We start from the raw sequence: 23,825 nt of genomic DNA on the forward strand, positions 1-23,825 counted from the left end.
GGAGAAACTCATCTTCCTACCTTTATAATTACAACTGCTTGACAGGAAAGGTGACATTAAAAGATAATATGGTGCACGAAGACTGCCACATTGAATTATCAAGCGTAAAGAAATCCACAGAAGGCTAAATACCACGCAATCTGGGAAATTATTCTAATTACAGAGAAGTAAATCAGGAAGCAACTGTGGTGTGGACAGCCATCTTCGGAGTAATATACTTTCAAAAAAGAGCTCTCTGTGTGGAGATGAGAAGGGCTGTAACTAACTTCAGTGGCAGCCTGTCAAGAAAATGTGATTTCTTAGCTCGAAAGAAACGACGACCTGGTTAATGACCTTTGTGGTCTGTATTCAAACAACATGGAGGGCTTGTGGGTTGAATGTTGATCATAAACCTCTCCAAATTTAATGCCATTCTCTCGCTGGCAGTGAGCAGTCGCATGTTGGAAGTGATGCTATTAACTTTTCACCTTTCCTGCTAATCTTTCACAGCTCTGCAATTCTCCCAGACTTATCAAAAATCAAATCTCTGAGATCAATTAAACTCTCAAACTGCAGCATGGATGAGGTTTACAATCATGCTCTGGCATTACATCTTCAAAATTATTTGAAACGTTTAAAATTGTAAATTGCATTCGACAATCATCGCATAAATTAATCTTAAACAAACCAAAAAACATGCATTTTTGGAGTGAAAATGAATATAAATGTTGTCTAACATCAGAATCAATGTTTTTTTTTAAACTATCCACAAAATTTCAAAGAGACAACATTTCAAAAATAAAATTCAACCATATATTTTTAATGGCTTTTCAAAATTCTCCATTATAATTATTGAAGCCTATTCTGGCACAGGAATGGCAAGCACACAGCCGTCACTGGCAACATATTTTTAAAATAGAAGCCTTTTGCTTCTGGAATCAGTAGCTGCACTGTCAACAGCGTTACTGTATGTCGGACTCTAGCAATATTTCAAAGTGCAGTGGATTGTGTCAAAGATTTAAATTTTGCAAACATATGAACATTAGCAGTAGAACGGAGGCCTCTTTACGTGCCTGCTCTGCCACGTAATAAAATCATGCGTTCATCTTTTGTTTAAGAAAGAACTGCAGACGCTGGAAAAATCGAAGGTAGACAAAAAAGCTGGAGAAACTCAGCGGGTGAGGCAGCATCTATGGAGCAAAGAAATAGGTGACGTTTCGGGTCGAGACCCTTCTTCAGGCATCTTTTATCTGTGTCATTTTCCTGCACTTATCCCATTTATTTCATTTCCCTTAATGTCCAAAAATGTATCAGTCTACGTCTTGAATGGACTGAGCAACAAGCTCCAACAACTCTCTTGAGAAGAGAATTCCAAAGACATTTCTCCTCATTCTTGCCCTGAATGTCAGCCCTTTCTTTTGAAACTGACATCTGGTTCTGGATACCTCGCCTCACTCCACATTCACCTTGCCAACTCCCTTATGAATTTTGTATGTTTTATCAAAATCATCTCTCTCTATTCTAAATTGTAGGGAGTTTAGACGCGGTCCACCTAATTTCTCTTCATATAAATTCCTGCTATCTCTGGATACAATCAATCTGCACGCGTGCCTATGTCTGGCAGCATGCCTGCTGCCTGCAGGCCTGCATGTGTGCCTATGTTTACGTGGAGTGGCAGGGGCAGAATTGATCCAAAAACTGCCCTTAGTCAATAGCCTTCAAATATGTGGCATCAGTTTCCAATTGATGAAACCTAGCTTTACCTCACCACCAACTCGCTTGAGCCAACCAATCTCTTTAAAAATTTGGACTGTCTGCCCATCATTCATAATGAGTAAGCAATGATTTTTTCCAAAACATTGGAAAGACTAAAGTAACATAGAAGATAGATTCAGACTGATGTCTGGGAGCTTTCCTGAAGAATGGTCTCGACCAGAAATGTCACCCATTCCTTCTCTCCAGAGATGCTGCCTGTCCCGCTGAGTTACTCCAGCATTTTGTGTCTATCTTCGGTTTAAATAAGCATCTGCAGTTCCTTCCTACACTAAAGTAACATCTTCAGTTCCCATCAAATTCTTTCCAATTAATTCATTTCCCACCACAGCAACTCTCTGAAACAGAACCAAGCTGTTTTCAACCTTGCTGTCATATTGACAGAGTTTGTACCCATGTCATCACCGAGTGTCCATTCCTTGAGACTGTTGTCCGACTCACCCCTTCAACCCACCTCCTGCTGAAATCCCCATGGCTGTCACACCAGACCACTCTTTAAATTAAAACATATTTCTCTCGGATATACTTTCCATTGCCTTCTTGGGTGCAGCACTACTAAGGTTCCCTGTGCCTGGGTGACGAAATGTATTTTTATGTCTTTCGTGAATGGCGGTCCCCTTATTTCAGAATGCAACCCTTGGTCCTTGACAGAACAACTAAATCTATATCTATCCTGGCAAGTCTTGTAAGTAATCTGTCCATTGTAAGGATATCACAATTACTCGCTGTGGCGATCATCAAGCCATTAATGGCAGTGCTTTTACCTGCCAAGATCTGAGGCCAGCTCTCTGCCGAAACGTCCCCACCTTTCATTCTCCCTTCCTGTCCTTATTCAAGGTATTCTTTGAAAACTCCATCCATTCACACCTTTGGACAATTATCCTCATATGATCCAGAATCTACTCTGTTTCTTGTTGTGAACTGCCTTGGACTGTTTGACCTAATAATCAGAAGCTGCAGCTGTTGCCTTGCAGTACAACTAGTGACAGTTTTGCACGTCTTTATGAGTGGTAGAAAGGAAAGTCTAAAGAATGGGAAAAGTATCTTTTAAAACAGGTGTTTAGCACATCCTTCCCCTTCCTTTCATAGAAGGAACATTGTTTGAAGTCCCCTCTCTTACATGGAGCATACAAGTAAAAAGTCTCTTTTTCCCAACAGATGGTCAGGAAGTAACATTGACAAAATTAGTTTTATCAATTTCACAAAGAAAGCATTCTTGGACATATACTATCAGTACAGAAACTAACAAATGAACACCATGTACTTTTGGGAATGGCCCAAATACATCTTTGTTGAGAACCTCCTGGCAGACCTGTATGTCTGGCAACCAGTGCAAACGTATTCATCTGCTTGGAGTTGTTAACATCTACGCACATAATGGATGTGCCGTATCTGTCAAAAACCTGGCGATATAAACAATTCAGATGGAGCCTTCTATCGTTAGTTGAAAAAGAAACATTGGTCCACTATCATTTCTGGAATATGTTATACAGCAGAAGAAAGTGTTTTGTCTTGCCATTTCCTTTACCATTGATTAAAAACCAGTGCCTGTGACAGTACATCATTGGGGCTTCTGCAATGTTCAGTTATTACAGAGACAATCCAAAACTGAATCCGGCCAGGTCAACATGTTTTTTTTTAGAATGTTGCAAGTTGAAAAAGAAATCAACAGACAATTGTTGGGACAAGATCTTGACATGTATGTGTGGCTGGAGTTCACTTGGATCAACTAAGCAGCGCAGTGGCAGAGTTGCTGCCTTACAGGGCAAGAGACTTGGGTTCGATCCTGACTACTGATGCTGTCTGTACAGAGTTTGTACGTTCTCCCTGTGACCACGTGGGTTTTCTCTGGGTGTTCCGGTTTCCTCACAAATCCCAAAGAAGGGTCTGTTTCCACACTACATCTCTAAACGTAACTGTAGCTTTATTTTGGGAGTGGTGGCAGGGAGGGTGGTGGGAGAAGCAGGGGGAGTCCAATGCCAACATAAAGATTGAATCTCAGGAATAAGTAATTTAATCAGAACATACAGCAAGAACATTTGGCTTTTAATTCAAAACTAATTGCAAGAATAATGGTCCAATACATGATCTCCGTTACATCGTGTGCTATTTTAATTTAGGGCAGCAAAATTATTATGAAACAAAAACATGAATACAACAAAATTACAGGAATTTCTAGTCTCATCAATCTGACATTGACACGTTACAAATATATTCTAAAAATCTGCCATCATTAGCCACATTAGAAAGAAACCAAATCCCATTTGATATTCTGACATAGATACAAACTAAATCCAATGGATATCGGCAAAGCACTCACCTGCATATGATCTCCAGCTAAAACAATCCTCGTGTGTCTACTGGCTAATGCCAAAGGCATGATTGTCTCACACTCCATTGCTTGTGCAGCTTCATCCAAGAGAATGTGAGTAAATAAACCTGTTGATCATAAAAAAAAAAAAATCACAAATATAAAACTTGCAGGAAATGAGTTTTGGACTGAACATACCATGTTTAGCTGACAAATTTGAAAATCTTAACATATACACTGTCTTTAGTTGAGCAAGTAATTAGTTTCAACTTTCATCACTCTCCCTCTTCAACTGGTTGTGACATAGGTCAATGGTTGTACTTCAACGGACACAGACACAAACTCAGCGGGCCAGGCAGCATCGCTGGAGAACATGGATAGATGACATTTCAGTATATATATATATATATTGTTGGGACAAGATCTTGACATGTATGTGTACGTCATCACGAGTATTTTTTTACTCTTGGAAATTTTTCACACTGTTGAAAAAACTTCACGAGTTTCCACGTTTCCCGAGTACATGCCGTTAGCATTACGAGCCTCTACGAGACATCCATGAGCTCCGACGTACCCGCTACATACATACCACGGGTCAGATTTTTTTTTAAACTCGGGAGAGCTCTGGAGTGAACTTGCATCGTGTGACAGGCCCTTTAAGCTATCTGGTTTTGATGATGAAAAGCAAGTCCTGCCACAGCAGTCCACCTATGACTTGTTTAGCTCAAAGCTGTGTTAAACTATGAAACGCATCCACATCTATAAAGTGAATTCTCTTCAAGACATCACCATTAACTTGCCAAGGTTCCCAGGCACCCCTGTCTTTCTCCACAGTAAATACGGATGGGAAATATTCATTTAACATCACGTCCATCTCCTGTGACTCCACACATTGGTGACCTTGTTGATCATTAAGGGGCCCTATTCTCTCCCCAGTTACTCTTTTGCCCTTAATAGACTTGTACAAGGATGAATTGCCGAAATCACTTAGTAAGAAATACAGCAAGTTTGCTGAGAGCTTTTAATCCAAAACAGGCTTTATAATTCTCATAATTATGCTGCTTTTCAACTATTTTGCAGACTTCATGCAGATTCCAGAAGAGGCGGACAACTTTGTAAACAACAACTTGAGAACACAAATAGTCAAGGCAAGGCAAGGCAACTTTATTTATATAGCACATTTCATACACGAGGCAGACTCAAAGTGCTTCACATAAAAACATGTCATACAATAAAATGAAATAAAATAGAAGAATTAAAAGAAAAGAAAAGCAAAATTAAAAATGCATTATAAAAAGTGCAAAAGTTAAAAGTGCAATGTAGTTAAGATTTAGCTGAAAGCTAAAGTAAACAAAAAAGTTTTCAGTCTTGTTTTAAAAGTGGTCAAAGTTGAGGCAAGTCTTAAATCTTCAGGAAGTTTATTCCAGCTATTTGTTGCATAGCAACTAAATCCTGCTTTCCCATGTTTTGTATTTACTCTGGGAATCACTAACAGATTGGTTTCAGAAGATCTAGAAGGCTTATATAGTGGAAGCATATAGAATAGGAAAAAATCTGTACAGATAGAAACATAGAAACATAGAAATTAGGTGCAGGAGTAGGCCATTCGGCCCTTCAAGCCTGCACCGCCATTCAATATGATCATGGCTGATCATCCAACTCAGTATCCCGTACCTGCCTTCTCTCCATACCCTCTGATCCCCTTAGCCACAAGGGCCACATCTAACTCCCTCTTAAATATAGCCAATGAACTGGCCTCGACTACCCTCTGTGGCAGGGAGTTCCAGAGATTCACCACTCTCTGTGTGAAAAAAGTTCTTCTCATCTCGGATCTCAAACAGTCAGTTACAACACAGGTGGCAATTTCAGTGATCAACATGGTATGATACTGTGACACATCACAGACCCCAAATGAGCAATATTTCATTAGCAGAGTTTAGACTGATGGCCCCTCAAACATACTCCGCCATTCAATAAGATCATGGCAGGTCTGACTGTAACCTTAACTCCGTCTTCCTGTCGGCCCCTCAGTAACCTTTCAACTCCTTACTTCCCAACAAACTATCTGCCTCTCCAGTACTCTGTGCCTTTTTATGTAAACCAGCATCTGCAGTTTGTTGTGTCTTCCTCACCCCTCTGCCTTACATATAGCAGTTACATTGGGCAAATGTAGCCATTAAGTTTGTAAAGGATATGCATTGGTCGATGACAACAGTTGCACAAACTTAAACCTATCGTGTTGATACATACTCACAAATCTCAGTTAGTAACACTCATGTACAGACTATATCCACCCAAACCACACACTGTTATTGACAACCCATTTCCTCAAACAATTTGACCAGCTAATTTCTGAAACAAATAGCATATCTTCCAAATTACTGCAGTTTAATTAAGAATTAGATTAAAACCCCACATTAATTTTGATTAATCTCTTGTCCTTCAAAGGTCGTATTATAACGAGCCACACGGTGGGAATCAAAAGTGATCTTTATTAAGTTATGCCCCTGTCCCACTGTACGAGGTAATTCACGAGTTCTCCCGAGTTTTCCCCTGATTCGAACTCGGAGAATGTCCGTAGTGGGTCCGTAGGAGTTCGTGGATGTCTCGTAGTGGCTCGTAATGCTAACAGTAGGTATAAACATTTTTTTTTTAATTTCAACACAAGTATTTTTTTACTCGTGGACATTTTTTGCAGGGATGAAAAAACATCACGAGTTACCGGATGTCCCGAGTACCAACCGTTTGCATTACGAGCTACTACGAGACATCCACGAACTCCTGCGGACCCGCTACGGACATTCTCTGATGTTCGAATCAGGGAAAAACTCGGGAGAACTCGTGAATTACCATGCGGATTGTGCAAAGTCAACAGAACAGAACCAATATTTACATATCAGAGCCAGTATCCGAGTTCTGACTAACTAACAGGGCACACCCCTCAACCCCGTTATGACTTCTTCCCGCCAGTCACATGACCCTGCCAGTCCAAGTGCCGAGGGTTCGCTTAGTAAGTGGCCTAACCACCAGGTGGCGCCACCATATTTTTGTTCGCACTCATTTCTAGTTGTTGAATTCAAATTAACCCTGACAGAATGTGTAAATTTTATATAATTAGAGAATTGTTATATCAATATTTTGTTTCCATTGACATCGGAATAAGAGTACCGATATTTTAAGCTTATTTTCCTGCAAGATTTTAAAAGCCAGTGACTAAAATATGTAGGTAGACTAAAGTGCTGGAGAAACTCAGCAGGTGCAGCAGCATCTGCGGAGCGAAGGAAATAGGCAATGTTTCAGGCCGAAACCTTATATAAACCGGCTGCAATGAATATTGTTTCTAATCAAGAGTTAAAGCATCTTACAAGGTAGAACCATCCTGCCTTAATAAAAATGTCTACTTGCCACAGCAGACAACGTTACACAAGGGGAAAGTACAAATTTAATCAAGGACGCCATGTACAACACATTGTGCTCTGTATCAGAGATTATCTATATAATTAAAAGTCTAAAATTGACCACTTCCTGTCTGCGCTGTATATTGATTTTAGAAAAAACGCTACCTTGTATCGCTGTGATTTTTGGCCTCCTCCGCTGAGCCAGCCCCGAGGATTTTTCTCATCGATTAAAAATAAAAAAGTTATGAGAGTTTAAAAAACCTTGAGATCAGCTGATAGGTCCTCTCGCCTGTCAATCACCGCGATGAAGGTAACGTCCCTTCCGGGGGTGCAGGACTATAAAACCCCAGATGCCTGGACGTGAATCAGTTGCGTTGATTGCGTAATTTCCAGTAAGTGCAGAGGTCACGCTGATTGCGGAAGTGCTGCTGACTGCGGAAGGCCCACAGTGGAGAGGCAGCGCTCAACCGTGTGAGTAGATTCAAGAAAGTTTACTGTCATATATATGATGTGTGAGTCAGTGTGTGAGTCAGTGTGAGTGTGCTAGTGTGCGAGTGTGCATGCGTGCGTACGTGCGTGTGTGTGTATATTGGAATTGGTGGAGAGGTGGAATATTGCGTTGGGGGACCAGCCCTCCCGTGTGAAGCTTAGTCTAGTATCCTTTAAAAACTACATATTAAACTGAGTCACCTGTTAGTAGAAATACTGTACATCTTCTGACAGCGACCAAAGTAGGAAAACCTCCTACCCTGCTGATCAATATTCTTCCAGCAATAGCGAACAAAACAATTGGAATTGGTCATTAGTTTGTGGGACTTAGGCACGCTGGCTGATAAAGGAAACTATTTAACAAAGCCTCAACTTCAACAAGGACTGTGAAACCCTTTTCCAAAAAGTGTCACAATGCACTAATGGCCAAATGCAAATGTCCCTTTTTCAACATACAAAGCTCAAACACTATTGATATAAATTGAACAAGATATTTATATTTTGTCAAATGACAGGTTAATGTGAAAGGGTGATGGATGGTCAGCTTAGACTTGGTGGGTCGAAGGGCCTGTTTCTATGCTATATCGTTCAACCGTGGTAATTAAGGAATGTGGTTATACTTACAAATGGGGCCTATGTGTGACTTCCAGTCCTTACTGATGAAGGTGATTCTGTGCATCTGTGATCATTGTCCAAGTGGGAGCGAATGAGGGTTTGGGAGATGCTGACAAAGATCTGTCATATCACTTTTTATTGATGGTGGTCACTTGTGGTTCAGAGAGTGTAGTTTAGAGTGTTAGATGGGATGTCATTCAAGAAGGTTGCTTTATGACCTAGATGTCATTGAGCACCTTGTGTGTTATTGGAGATGGACTCATCTAACTAAGTGGAGAACACCCTGTCACACTCCCAACTTTCACTTTAGTGATGGTGGAACCAGGACATCTATTCACTGACTGTAGCATTCTCAATCTTGTTTGCTTAATTTTGTTGTCACAACATTCCTGCATCTGGACCATTAAGTTGATAACACACATTGACCCCAGAATACTGACAGTGATGAACCTGGCATTGGTAATGCCACTATCTCAAAAGTGGGTGGTTGCATTATTTTGATGAACGTCGTCATTCCTGGCACTGGTGTGGAGTGAATGCTATTTGTCACTTTGATGCTATGCATTAATGGCTCCACGTTTTGCTGTATGCTGCATAGACTACCTCAAAGAGCGATACAAATGGAATTCAATACCACAGAGCAATAAACACCCCACTTCTGACCTTGTAATGGAAGAAATATAATTGATGAAATAGCCGAAAATGGTTAGACTTAGAAGGCAGCTGCAAAGTTTTTGCACTGCTCTAAGGTTGGATCTTCTTTTGAACAAGTGGACATTTGTCACAGATGACACTTTGTTTTAAGAAAATGCCAACTCAGATTTCTCTGTTAATCATTCGCCCTTGAATACTGACACATCTGACAAACACGTCTATCAGATCTTTCTATACCATTTCTGCTCTATTGCGAACCCAACTTCATCAGACACTTCATCTCAGGTTTAATTTCAGAATATTCAAGTTCTGAAAGTGTTAATTTTAGCACCACCTTCAATATTAATTCAATAATTACTGTATTGTCACATGTACCTAGATAGAGTGAAATCCTTTATTTGCATATAGTCCAGTAAAACCATACTATACGTGTGCAAAAGAGTGCAATGATATAACGTTATAGATTTCTTCTGAGGTACTACACAAAGAGTTGCCACATTTCCTTGTCAAATATCAAAATCTTTAAAATATTAAGTCTTATCTTGGCCTCAAAGGCCCTCTGTAACATTGATCTCCTCTGAAGAATGACCCTCAACCTGAAACATTAGGTCTCTTTCTCTTCCTAACCTGCTAAGTAGTTCCAACATGTTTTCTTCTTATTTCAGAGTACCAGCATCTGCAGTGTTTTTGATTTTCTCCTGCGGGAGATATATTTGACCTGATAGATCTCATACACATTCTTGAGGCAGTACATTCTGCTGATGAATGACTATTTGTATAGTTGACATTAAACTCCTCGATGGCATGTATGAGTTTTGAACCAAAGTGAAATTGATGCTTCAGATAAATGAACTGAAGGTATCTGAAAAACGAATTAAAGCACATATCGATTTTTTTCTTCCCCTATATTTTTTGGTTCATGTTTTCACAGTTTACGCTAAATCATGTCCATTCAATTGAGATGGCATCAAGTAGATGCTGGACAATTTTGAATCTAGATCTGAAATAATTTGAGATAATTATGGAATTCATGAAAATCACTCTCTTTGCACTTCACCCATCCAGAGTACACCTCACGTGAGAACATCAAATCATGGAAATCAATGTCTTAGATGCAAACCACTCGTCATTTATATATATCACATATATATATATCACATGCCTAAGTTTCAACTGGTGTTTAAAAAAAACCTTGTCACACAGGAGTGTGAAGCATTCCAAGAGAAATTTGGTGAACACTTGAAGAAAATATACAGTGGGCAGCAGGAAAAGAGAGTAAATAGGATTTTAAACCTGAGAGCTTTGATTTAAAGCTGGCACTGGCACTAATGAGCTGCTTTTTATTTCTAACCCAAAACCTTTCAGGAATAGCTAATGAATCACAGCTTTTTGTTTCTTCATTCATTGCTGCTAAGAATTAGAGGTAATGAAATGAAAGCAAATTTGAGAAGATGCTGGAAATCTGAAAAAAACCACTACAAAATACAGAAGAGAATACTTTGAGCAGGTCAGACATCAGCTCTGGTGAGAAAAATATAAAAAACATTTTACATCAATGATCTTTTATCAGAACAAACATTTTCTGCCTTCTATCATTCTATCACAAGTACAAACGCGGTGGGGTGGGGATGGACGAGGTGGGAGAACATGATGGAAATATTAGGAGAGGATATCCCGAGGACTTTATTCAGTGAGACTATTTGGGTGTAATTGTTTCCAGTTGTGGGAGAGTCTAGGGCCAGAGGTCACAGCATCAGAATGGAAGGACATACCTTTCAATGGAGATGGTGAGGAAAGACAGGAAAAGTTGAAAGGGAAAGATTTAAAAGAAACCTATGGGGCAACTTATCCTTACAGAGGGTGGTGTGTATATGGAATGAGTCGCCAGAGAAAGTCATAGAGTGATACAGTGTGGAAACAGGCCCTTCGGCCCAACTTGCCCACACCAGCCAACATGTCCCAGCTACACTCGTCCCACCTGCCTGCACTTGGTCCATATCCCTCCAAACTTGTCCTATCCATGTACCTGTATAACTGTTTCTTAAACGTTGGGATAGTCCCAGCCTCAACTACCTCCTATGGCAGCTTGTTCCATGCACCCACCACAAAGTGGTAGAGCCAAGTACAATATTTAAAAGACACTTGGGAAGGTTCATGGATAGGAAAGATTCAGAAGGGTATGTGCCCGGCGCAGGCTAGTGGGATCTGCATGTAGGCAACTTGGTGGCATGGAGGATTTGGGCCGAGTGAACCTGTCCCCCTGCTGTAGGGCTCAATGGCTCCAAAAGAAAGATTGGTGCTCAAGTGAAGACACAAGCAATTATCAGTTTTGTCTGCCTGCTCTTTGAAAGACTTTGAAATCTAGGCTGCATGACAGCAAATCAACTGCAACACCAGTCAGAGACTAAGACCACATGGTCTCAGCCCAGCTATCAATCTAAAGCATGTCCCGAGAGACTCCAAACATATCAACTCTAATTTTCTCAAAAATCTAAACAGTAGGGCGCAATGTGCAAAAGCAAAAAATCCTTTTATTTAATAATAACTTTCCTGACATTTACAGTCATCTAGCCTGTCATGAATACAACTGAAACTCACCCAAGCAAGGCAGCTGTGAAGGTTAGCAAATACTACAACATTTACTGACAATTGCAGTGCCTTGGTTTATTTTAATTTGCTGTGGTATTGATAATCAATGTGAATACTCCTCGACTAAAGTGTGAGAAGAATTTCTTGTCGATAATTAATGAAAAATAGCCCCTTCACCAAAGAGAAGAGATATAATGTATTGCTTCCCTTATAGCACATATAGAAGAGAGCGTGAGACTATTAAAATCTGACAAAAACAAAGTAAAATCTATTTTCTCAGGAGAAACAAAAGCATCTCATCCCTGGTCTCCATGGGAACAGCTGTGAAATATGTTCCGAGCTGATGATCTGTTGGGGGATGCATCTTTTATGGCACCTAGAGGGTGATACACCACACTGGCATAAGGAGCACTTCTAGGAGACGGTTATTTTGTGGCTTCTCATTCAGACCTCAAGCTCAATTGCAGGACAGATAATTAAACATTTAAACAATAGTCCATATACCCTAAACCCAATGCAGTTTGGCTTCAGAAAATATCACTCCACTGAGACGGCACTTTGCTTCCTTTTGGAAAATATGAAGTCCAAAATTGATGCAGGTGGTGTTATAGGAGCTGTTTTTCTTGATTTACGAAAAGCCTTTGATACTGTGAACCACCAGATCTTGATGACCAAAATTGTCCTATTTTAACCTCTCTTTGAGCACGATGAAATGGATTGAGCCATATATGGTACAGAGAAAACAATGTGTTAGAGTGCACAACAGTAAATCTACAACTTCTAAAAACCCACTTGGTGTACCTCAAGGTTCAATCTTGGGACCGCTATTATTCAGTCTGTACATTAATGATCTACCAAGTAGCTGTACATCAAATGTAACTTGCCAGATGTATGCTGACGATGCAGTTGTGTATGTACATGCCAAAAACAAACATCAAGCTGCACAAGACCTATCAGCTGCTATGATTAATGTGTCAAACTGGTTGCAGTTTTCTGATCTACATCTTAATGTGTCAAAGACTGTCTGTATGTTTTTCTCCAAAAAGGCAAGTACTGATGGAGATCCTGATGTGTTTGTACATGGAACAAAACTTAAAATTGTACATGAGTTTAAATATTTAGGAATCGTGATCGATTCACAGCTCTGCTTCAAACAACAGGTGGAAAGAAGAGTAAATTTAATAAAATTTAATTTGTCCAACTTTAGATATATTAGAAATAATTTAACTATTGATTCAGCCAAACTATACTTTAATGCAATGATTGTGCCATACATGACCTACTGTATAACAACTTGGTCACTGGCATGTAAGTCCACACTAAAGCCTGTTGAAATTGCTTATAAACAAGCCCTAAAAGCTCTTGACAAAAAGCCCAGAATGTACCATCACTGTAGCATCCTGAAGAAATTTGATCTGCTGAGCTGGGAAAACGTAATAAAATATTCGGACTCGATTTTGGTTTACAAAATCTTCCGTGGACTAGCTCCACCTCCGTTAAAGGACTTCATAAAGAAAAACACAAATAGGTCGACAAGAGCAGCCTCCAGGGGTGATTGTATAGTCCCGTTTAGGAAAAGTGTCTTTGGGCAGTCAGTATTTTCATATCGAGCGTCGCAGACCTGGAACGCGATACCATGCGTCATACGGGATCTGCCAACCCTTACCTCATTTACCAAACATCTAAAAACATGGTTACTGCAAAATCAAAATTGCAATCATAATCTACCTTAAAATTATCCTATGGTACTCTTTTATTGCTACTTTTTTACTTTATTGTTTGTTTTGTTTTTGTTTTTGTCTTTTGTCTTTACCTTGTTTGGGATGTGTTTACCTTGTGTGGGACTAAAGATGGAAATTAGCTACTGGCTACAATCTTGCATATTACATGCAAATGTTTATTAATATGCACTGTCCCTAATAAAATCAATTCAATTCAAGCTAAGGCCCACTGAATTCGAAGAACTTTAAATCATAAAGAATTCCTTTCTCATTAAAGACTACCACATCCAAGAATACCACACGATCACATCCTTGAATTATTAAATCTGATGAAACCTGTTCTAACACAGCAATCTAAGAGTGCATAATAGCCTTGATTCATATTGAACTGAGACTGTATTTACTACAAAGGCAACGCTCACTCTTCAAAAGAAACCATTGTAGCTGCAGAGCACACAAGACGGCCTTTATTTGAGACCACCACTGTGACAGCAACACTTTTAAGCTTTTTGAAAAACACATGAAACACCGCACAGTCAAAGGGAAATAATGAACAAACTTCATCTTTTGTTCTATACCAGAGATCCCGTCTCTTCCCTTTCTCAAAGCAGCAATAGAGATTAATGAAGCAAATTTACAGGTGTGCCAATTAAAGCAAACCAGATTGCATCTACTGGTGGACTTGAAAGAAAAAAACATTTATTTCTCAGTATATAATTGCCAACTGGAAATTAATTGGTTGTGGTTGAACAGTGTAGCAATTCCTTAACTGGAAATATGCTTGTAATAGGGTTATTTGCCTCCAAGTGATATCCCATTTACATTGATACTTTACTGGTAATTAGCAGCAGATTCATGCTTATATAAATAGCTGGGCTGTGTGCAAAATGAAGCATCACTAAAAGCATGTTGAACTTTCTCTGAAATGGTCGAGCACAGATCAAGGGCATCGACTCTGCATTCCTGGGTTTAGGAGCCATTTTACTGCCCTAGTATTTTTTCATACAGATGATATATGTGGAGTTTATTGTTAGGGTTTTCTATTTAAATCATTAACAGTGCTCTCGTCAAATTATTTATGCCATTCAAGGTTGGAGGAGCAAGAGCAGCGAATTCATGTTTTATTTAAAAAATAAACTGTACAAAAATATATACAAGCAATACAAAGTGACGAGGTCAGATCCAAACGTCACTGAACATGAAAAATATCAGCAGAAAATGGATAAGACCAGCTTCTATAAAATAAAGGCTGTATTTCTCAAGCACGTATTTAATTAGTTTGGAGATAGAGTGGAGACAGGCCCTTTGGCCCACTGAGTTCACGCAAACCATCAATCACCTAGACACTCGTTCTGTCCAACAGACTAGGGACAATTTACAGAAGCCAATTAACCTACAAACCTGCACATCTATCGGATGCGGGAGGAAACCGGAACCCCTTGGAGAAAACCCACGCGGTCACATGGATAACATACAACTCCGTACTGACAGGACCCGTAGTAAAGATTGAACCTTGGTCTCGTGCTGTAAGGCAGCTGCTCCATCCAACTCTATTCTACGATATTCTGCAATATGAATTCCATAGTTGGAGATTTGTTGCAGACAGTCTCATCTTTGTATCATTTTAAGTAACTCTCCCCAATTGTTTCTCATAGTAACCCGCAGACAATACTGGGAAAACCATTATGCCCATTGAGTAAATACCATTACAAGTTGAGCTATTTTTATCAGACCCATTTCCTGTTCCTTGTAAGGAATAATTTCAATACATGTACCTTTATTTTTGGTGGCAAATCTTTAATCCGTTTTCCCCATCCTTGAACCACGCACATCATCTACTCTCCCATGAAATCCTGTCATGATTTTACACATCTTTGTCAAATTTCTTCTCACCCTTCACTGTTCCAAAGAAAACAAACCCATTTTCTCCAGTCTAATCTTATAGGTGAAATCCCTCCAGCCAAGAGCAATCAGAGTAGATCTTTTCAGCTCATATACCCTTCCCGACATCTGGCAACCAGAATTTGCAATAATATTCTGCTTTTTAACTTTAGAGACACAGCGCAGAACAGGCCCTTCGGCCAGCCAAGTCCGCACCGACCAGCGATCCCCACACACTAACACTACCCGACACATGCTAGGGACAATTTACATATACACCAAGCCAATTAACCTACAAACATGTATGGTTTTGGAGCGTGGGAGGAAACTGAAGATCTCAGAGAAAACCCACGCGATCACAGGAAGAATGTACAAACTCCGTAGAGACAGCACCCATAGTCGGGATCGAACCCGGGTCTCCAGCGCTGTAAGGCAGCAAATCTACCGCTGCGCTACTGTGCTGCCTTGTGGTTGTGGCCATGTTTTATTTACTTCATCTCCACAGCCTTCACATCTCTTCCATTGTGACATTGTTCCTAAAATATGGTGACCAGAATGGAATAAAATATCCCACTTGTGGCTAACCAACATCTTCTAAAGGTTTTAAATTACTTCCCTGCTTTTGTACTCGCTACCTACCTTCCAGATTGTCATCCTGGTGGTAAAAAGAAATGGGTGATCAAAACAAAGAAAACCTTTGCATGAACACAGCATGTTCATCAGGACATTCCTAAAGCATTTTCCAACCTATGATGCACTTTGGAATCGTTGCTCTGAGGTAAAATGGGAAATAAAACAAGCTTTGACATGTTGTAATCAGAAATCTAACAGCGAAAACATAAGCTAGGGTAACTGTCCTGCTTACATTCAAAATTATGCTCCTGGATCTTTTACATCTAGCTGTAAAGGTTGACAGAATCTTGGTGTACCATTTCATCTAGGAGACCCCAAAAAATCCAGGCATGCCCTCAGTCCAGCCCTGAGCCTCAACCTCCCAATAGGGGTAAGACGGCAACCCCTAAATCACATTGCATACATATAAATTGTCTTCCTGACTTTAACCTGTGAACATTGCAAGAAAAGATCCCCATTTAGGCACTTGTCAAAGAACACTGCATGTATTAATGACGCCACTGCAAAAAAAACGTTCTTGTCCACATCCTGGTTATGCCTCCTCTCCTCAAAGTACATTTTCAATCATGATTCGGATCATTAAGCAATCCTTGAATCATAAAAATAAAGCTGGTTCACCTTTGAAAATGGATGACGCTTAACAAAGAACAGTACCAAAGATGGAATTTATATTAATAATCAACTGAACCTGTGCAGTACCTGTACTGGAATCGATTACCTGCAACATGCATCAACTTGAAATAAAATTGGTTCTTTAATAAGGTTTTTAATGTTTGGCATTTACCTTTGTAAAATTCAAGGCAAATCACATCCACCTCAGTTTGATAATTGTGAGTAACATCCATCATATTATTAACTAGTTCTAATGTATAAAACGGTACAATTTTACATCACTGGAGGGCAATCAGTCGACCAAGCTCACTAATTCAGTTGATTCAGTTATTCTTTTACATTTTTTTTGCCCTTCAACCGTATCTTTAAAAAAAATATTTCCAGCTTTAACGCTATAGAAAGCTGTATGTCTGATCCATAGAGACTTCATTGTGCAACAAAATAATGGGAAATATGGCTGCTCAGATTTGAGAGCCCAACTCTGTGACCTTACTTGTTATCAGCATTCTGAATATTCCTGATAAGACCATTCCATGCACATTAGGAGATTGCAATCTGACATTTCATCCAGGCACAAATAAAAGCAAGTTACAACCAACTGTTTGCATTTTGCAACTTTTACATTATTTTGTTTGTTTTCCCACTCTCTAGCTGTGCTCATTTCTTTACTCTTGTTCAGTTTCTCTCTCTGACAATAGGGTGATTTCACGAAAGGTCACTGGAGCGTAAATCCCCACTCACGTGACCGAAAATTTTAACTGGGGGACAAGCGTCACTTCCGGTACATGTTAGTGGATGGGAAAACACGCACTTTCACACCCGTTAAAAACATCGAAAACGGCCAGGTTTTGAGCTGCAATTTACGGAGCCGGTCGGGGTGACCGTGAGGAACAGCTACCTAAATTTACAGTCCAAAAAAAAGATAGAAACTAAGGTAAATACAAGAGCGAGCTGAAGGTGTAAAAAAGGCGGAAGTGCTAGCGGACTTTTTTCTTGGAGATTTAAAGATCCAAAATATCGGGAATTATCGCGTTTGCTCGCTGCATTTAATCAAAAGTGGCATTATTGACTTTGTTATCTTTATTCATTTGTTATATGAAAAGTATTAAAAGTTAGAAACCCGTCAGTAAAATTGCAAAATCGCCCATAAATGAAAATGCTTCTGAAGCTCCATTTACCATTTAAATAATCGTAAACTATCAATGCGTTTTGAAATCAATTTTACTGAGATGCAAGCTTACGATTATTTAAATGGTAAATGGATCTTCAGAAGCATTTTCATTTTGCATGTTAAAACCCACCCGAGAACCATGGGCGATTTTGCAATTTTACTGAAGGGTTTCTAACTTTTAATACTTTTCATCTAACAAATGAATAAAGATAAAAAGTCAATAATGCCACTTTTGATGAAATGCAGCGAGCAAACGCGATAATTCCCGATATTTTGGATCTTTAAATCTCCAAGAAAAAAGTCCGCTAGCACTTCCGCCTTTTTTACACCTTCAGCTCGCTCTTGTATTTACCTTAGTTTCTATCTTTTTTTTGGACTGTAAATTTAGGTAGCTGTTCCTCACGGTCACCCCGACCGGCTCCGTAAATTGCAGCTCAAAACCTGGCCGTTTTCGATGTTTTTAACGGGTGTGAAAGTGCGTGTTTTCCCATCCACTAACATGTACCGGAAGTGACGCTTGTCCCCCAGTTAAAATTTTCGGTCACGTGAGTGGGGATTTACGCTCCAGTGACCTTTCGTGAAATCACCCTATAGACAATAGGTGCAAGAGTAGGCCATTCGGCCCTTCGAGCTAGCACCGCCATTCAATATGTTCATGGCTGTTCATCCACAATCAGTATCCCGTTCCTGCCTTCTCGCCATATCTTTAAAAGCTCTTCTAACTCTCTCCTGAAAGCATCCAGAGAATTGGCCTCCACTGCCTTCTGAGGCAGAGAATTCCAGATTTACAATTCTCTGGGTGAAAAAGTCTTTCCTCATCACCGTTCTAAATGGCCCACCCCTAATTCTTAATCTGAGGCCCCTGGTTCTGGATTCCCCCAACATTGGGAACACGTTTCCTGCCTCTAGCATGTCCAATCCCTTAATATTCTAATATGTTTCAATAAGATCACCCTCTCATCCTTCTAAATTCCAGAGAATACAAGTTCAGCCGCTCCATTGTATCAACATATGACAGTCCCGCCATCCCGGGAATTAACCTTATGAACCTACGCTGCACTCCTTCAATAGCAAGAATGTCCTTCCTCAAATATGGAGACCAAAACTGCACACAATACTTCAGGTGTGGTCTCACTAGGACCCTGTACAACTGCAGAAGGACCTATTTGCTCCTATACTCAATTCCTCTTGTTATGAAGGCCAACATGCCATGAGCTTTCTTCATTGCCTGCTGTACCTGCATTGCTCTACTCTCATTTGCCCATGATTTTCACAACAGACCCACGGCATCAATGCCCTCATAGATCATAGATATTCCGTTCGAGGAGTCCATCCCTCCTCCACCTTCTCTGCAATTAAAAACTAACTTGTTTTCTCTCTTTCCCATTTCCAATGAAAGGTCTTCAACCTGGAAGAAATGCTGTTTATCTATCCACAGATGTCGTCTGACCTGCCTAGCGTTTCCAGCATTTACTGTCTTTTCTCCAACTTTGTGTCACAGTCCATGCATCACACAGTTTCCAAACTTCATTACTGAAAAATATCTCTCTAAATTCCAAATTAAATCCCACAATTCTAGATTTCAAAATCAGGGGAAAAGGTTAAATAAGGAGAAGCCATCACTTCAATGTTACCTGCTTTATCAAATCACCTCTCAAACATCAAATTTCTAGGTAGCCTCTTCTCATAATTTTAGTCTTGGATCATTCTGACAAATCCACTTTAAGGCTAATATCAGAAATCTTACATTTTGATAAATGGGCATATAAACATATGTTAAAGATACAAAAACCTTGATTCAAATTCCCAGCATTACATACCTAATTCAAGATCCAACTGGCAGAGATATTGTGATGTACTTAGAGTGACGACTACCACACGATGTCTCAAGATATCCTCTTTCTGTGGCATCTGAAAGGTGGAATGTGTGCTTGAAATCAAACAATACTGTTGCACCACGGGATGCACTGTCTTCACCCATCGATTTCTGAAGTACACCCTGTAAGTGCAGAAATTCAACTTCAAATAATATCCAAATCAATACTCTTCATTTTATATGAAAAATAAAAAAGAACCACATGTGGAAATTTAAATATAAACAAAGTGCTGGAGATATTCAGCAGTTCAGCCACATCTATGGAGAGAGAGTCAAGTGTTTTATTGTCATATGTCCCAGATAGGTCAATGAAATTCTTGCTTGCTGCAGCATAACAGAATATGTAAACATAGTACATAATGGGAGAAAAAAAAGTTCAGTGTGTGTATATACACATGCACACATACCGAATAAATAAACAGTGCAATAATAGTAATAGTCTGTTGTAGTTCAGAGCTTATTTGTTGTCGTGTTTAATAGCCTGATGGCTGTAGGGTGTAGACTGAGTTAATATATCAGACTGATGACCATTTGATGACTGGATGTTAACTGGCAGAATTCTTCCAGCATTTTGTTACATTTTAAACTTGTTTCTGAACATTTGATTTTGAAAGTTACAACTTAAATCGTTAATTTAAAAACAAAATAAACTTTTTGTCTAACAAAACTATTTAAATAATCATAACACAAAATGCAAATTAAAAATACTGCAAAGACTGGAAATCTGGAATAAAAACAAAATGCTGGGAACACTTCGAATCAGACATTTCAAGTCCAGGACATTTCATCAAGAGAGTCAAGAGTGTTTAATTGACATATACCAGCATTAGAACAATGAAATTCTTACTTGAAGCACCATAACAGGCTTGTAAATGCAGTGCACACAAACAATAAAGAATAAACAAACAAAAATCAATATATTAATAACTACAAACACAAAACAATAATAGTTCTGAGGGCAACCAAACAGTCCATTGAAGTTCATAAATGAGATTAGTGTTGTGTAGAGCCTGATGATTGTTGGGAAGAAGCTATTCTTTAACCTGGTGGTCACAGTTTTCAGACTCCTCGGTAGGAGTGAAATGTGAGAGTAGACAGGGAGATGTGGGTCTTTGATGATATTTATCAGGACTGATAGAAAGAAAAACATTAGTTAGTTTCAGTAGCTGAGATGGAGGGAGGGGGGGGGGGGCGGAGATGTATAAAACAAAGGGAATAACACTGTCGGGGTGAGCTCAAGTGGGTTAATGGGAGAAGATATAAGCACATTATGCTCTTTGTATGATGTTGCTAATACCGGGGCTGTGGAACATGCCCAGGGATACAAATGGAGTAAGATTGAATGACTGTGGACAGAAACAGCCAATTCTGTAATGTAGAAAAATTGGAGATTTCAATACTGTTCAGGCTGCAATGAGCACAGATGAAAGATGAGGTGTTGTTCTTCAAGTTTGTGTTGGACCTTGTTGTAATATTGCAGGAGCCCCAGCCAGAAATGTCAGAGAAGGAATGCGATAGGGAATTAAAGTGACTGGCAACTGGAAGCTCGGGGTCACTCGACAAGGCTGAATGCCAGTGCTACACAAAGTGCGCATCCAATCCGCCTTTAGTTTCTCCAACGTTGAAGAGACTGCATTGTGAACACCAAATCACTGGGATTTAAGAGAGAGTTAGATAGAGCTCTAGGGGCTAGTGGAATCAAGGGATATGGGGAGAAGGCAGGCATGGGTTATTGATTGGGGATGATCAGTCATGATCACAATGAATGGCGGTGATGGCTCGAAGAGCCGAATGGCCTCCTCCTGCAATTATTTTCTGCTTCTATAACACAAGAATGGAGGCTGTGCAAGCAAATTGTTGCTTCAACCGGAAAGTGTTTTTTGGGTCCCTGGATGGTAGGAAGATACCAGCTATAAAGGTAGCCATTGCAACATCTCTGGTTGCACAGAAATATACTTTTGAGACAGGGAGTGGGGACCAAAGAATGAATCAGTGGGCTGAAGAAATCACCTCTTCAAGATGATGAAAGGAGAAAGGAATAAGTGTTTGGTGGTGGAATCCACCCAACATTCCCATCTACTCCACACACATTCCACCACTCATCTTCACCCTTAACGCTTTCTGTTATAAAGTGTCCAATGAATCCGCCAACCCACACACTTTTAGAATGTGACAGGAAACCGAAACTTCATGGTCGGTGATGGACATGAATACCAATAATAAGATCAAAAGAGAACATTTACTGAAACAAAATACACTTAAATAATCTGCTGCGTGTGAACGTAGTTCTGTGCTCCAGCGGTCATTGATGTTTGTATTTCAATTATATAATCTGGCTTTTGCTGGGAGTGAATTAATGGATAATTCTGCAATGCAAGCGATCACTCATTTGCAAATGAACCACACTGGAAGTTCAGTTACCCATTGTCATTAAAAACAATAACTCCAGCAACCCCACTGAAAACCCACTTACAAAACATAAAATTTAATTTACGTAATCACTCTCAAATTAAACCACGAAACAACCCGAATTTCAGCAAATCCAACATACGGTGAAGGGGAAAAAATTTAATAGGAATCTGAGGGGTAACCTTTTCACACAAAGGTTGGTGGGTGTATGGAACAAGCTGCCAGACGAGGTAGTTGTGGCTGGGACTATCCTAACGTTTAAGAAACAGTTAGACAGGTACATAGATAGGACAGGTTTGGAGAGATATGGACCACACAGACAGGTGGGACAAGTGTAGCTGGAATATGTTGGTCGGTGTGGGCAAGTTGGGCTGAAGGGCCTGTTTGCACGCTGTCACTCTTTGACTCTCTATTAGCTAAAACATTTGCACGCAAGGCTTAAGACTTTTGGTAAAGGTAAACTCTGTATTCATTGCTGTTGGACCATGACTTTTCACTTCCTGACTAAAATCAATACATCATATTAAATTATTCAATAATACAGATCCCTGATTATAGTTCAAGCCAAGGAAACTGAGGTTTGGAGCAACACCTCCGATCCCACCATGAACAATTCAAAAACTGATTTTTAAACAAATAGTTAAACTAAAAGAATTATTACTTTTCAATGTTTCTGATGAAACCCGAATATATAATGCTCTCCATAGATGCAGTTTGACCCGCTGAGTTACTCCCACACCTTGTCTCACCATTTCCTTCAATTGTTCAGCATTCCTCTGCTACCAAACTGCATGACAACGTTTAATTCATGAAGTTTAAAAACTGCCATTCTCCAAGTCTTTTGTTTTAAATTATTTCGCTTTGTTAATATCATTAACCACAATTAGCTCAGATTTAACTAGCTGTCCAAAACCTCCGCCTTTGGAGAAATCTAGATCTCAGCTACAGAAAACATTTCTTCTGTTCCTATTCACAGCACCTCGAGGTAAAGTTTATTTCTTATTGTGTCAGCGCCCTCTGCCTTTCACACCCAATTTTTTTTAATTTAATCTCTTCTGCCTTACATTGACATTATATTTTTTTGCTCTTTTCCCCCCCACCATCTCTTTATCTTTCTTCACTTCATTTTGTGAAAACATTAATTTCTGCTTCTCTCAAAATTGTACAAGGGAATGAAAATAATGCATTTTGGAAGGAGAAATGTCATCGCTACTCTGCTTCCATTGCACTCCAGGCTTGTCCTGAGGGATAGAACACAGTTTCACAGATACTACACGCCTCAGGTTCCTCAGCTACCATGGTAAGTAATATCTTCTTAAAATGGTTTCACATGTTACGCCTTACTCGCCACCCTATAGCTTCATCCAGATACTCTCCCATTGACGTGGCCGAGATAACACGTGCAGATAACACTGAGCAAAGCTGGATTTTTATTTTATTTTATGGATCAACACAATTATAGGCAATCTACAGTCGTGAGAGCTGTCATGGAATTAAAGGAATATGCACGGGTTTTCGCAAATTTAAATGAAGATGAAGTAGGTTTAACAACACAAAATGCTAAAATAGTGATACAAGGGGTCACGTATTTGGAGTAACAGACACCGAGGCCAAGGGTAACCATTTAACACAGAAAAGATTTCAAATGAATAGTCTCAGAAATCTTTGCAGACAAATTCATGCCATCAATTCAAAACAGGATGACTCTCCATGT

At 39.6% G+C, this 23,825-nt stretch overlaps 1 protein-coding gene across 7 annotated transcripts in view; it reads right to left on the reverse strand.

The window, feature by feature from the left end:
* Positions 1–23,825, reverse strand: part of helz (helicase with zinc finger) — a 187,371-nt gene that overhangs the window by 85,381 nt on the left and 78,165 nt on the right. For all 7 annotated transcript variants that reach the window (XM_033044145.1, XM_033044148.1, XM_033044149.1 and 4 more), the window contains 2 exons: positions 19,647–19,825; positions 4,073–4,191 (listed from right to left, as the gene is read on the reverse strand). In XM_033044145.1, coding sequence (XP_032900036.1) covers positions 4,073–4,191; positions 19,647–19,825 — 298 coding nt within the window. The remainder of the gene's footprint in view (positions 1–4,072; positions 4,192–19,646; positions 19,826–23,825) is intronic.

The sequence above is a fragment of the Amblyraja radiata genome, chromosome 26 (genome assembly GCF_010909765.2).
Source record: "Amblyraja radiata isolate CabotCenter1 chromosome 26, sAmbRad1.1.pri, whole genome shotgun sequence".
NCBI lineage: Eukaryota > Metazoa > Chordata > Chondrichthyes > Rajiformes > Rajidae > Amblyraja > Amblyraja radiata.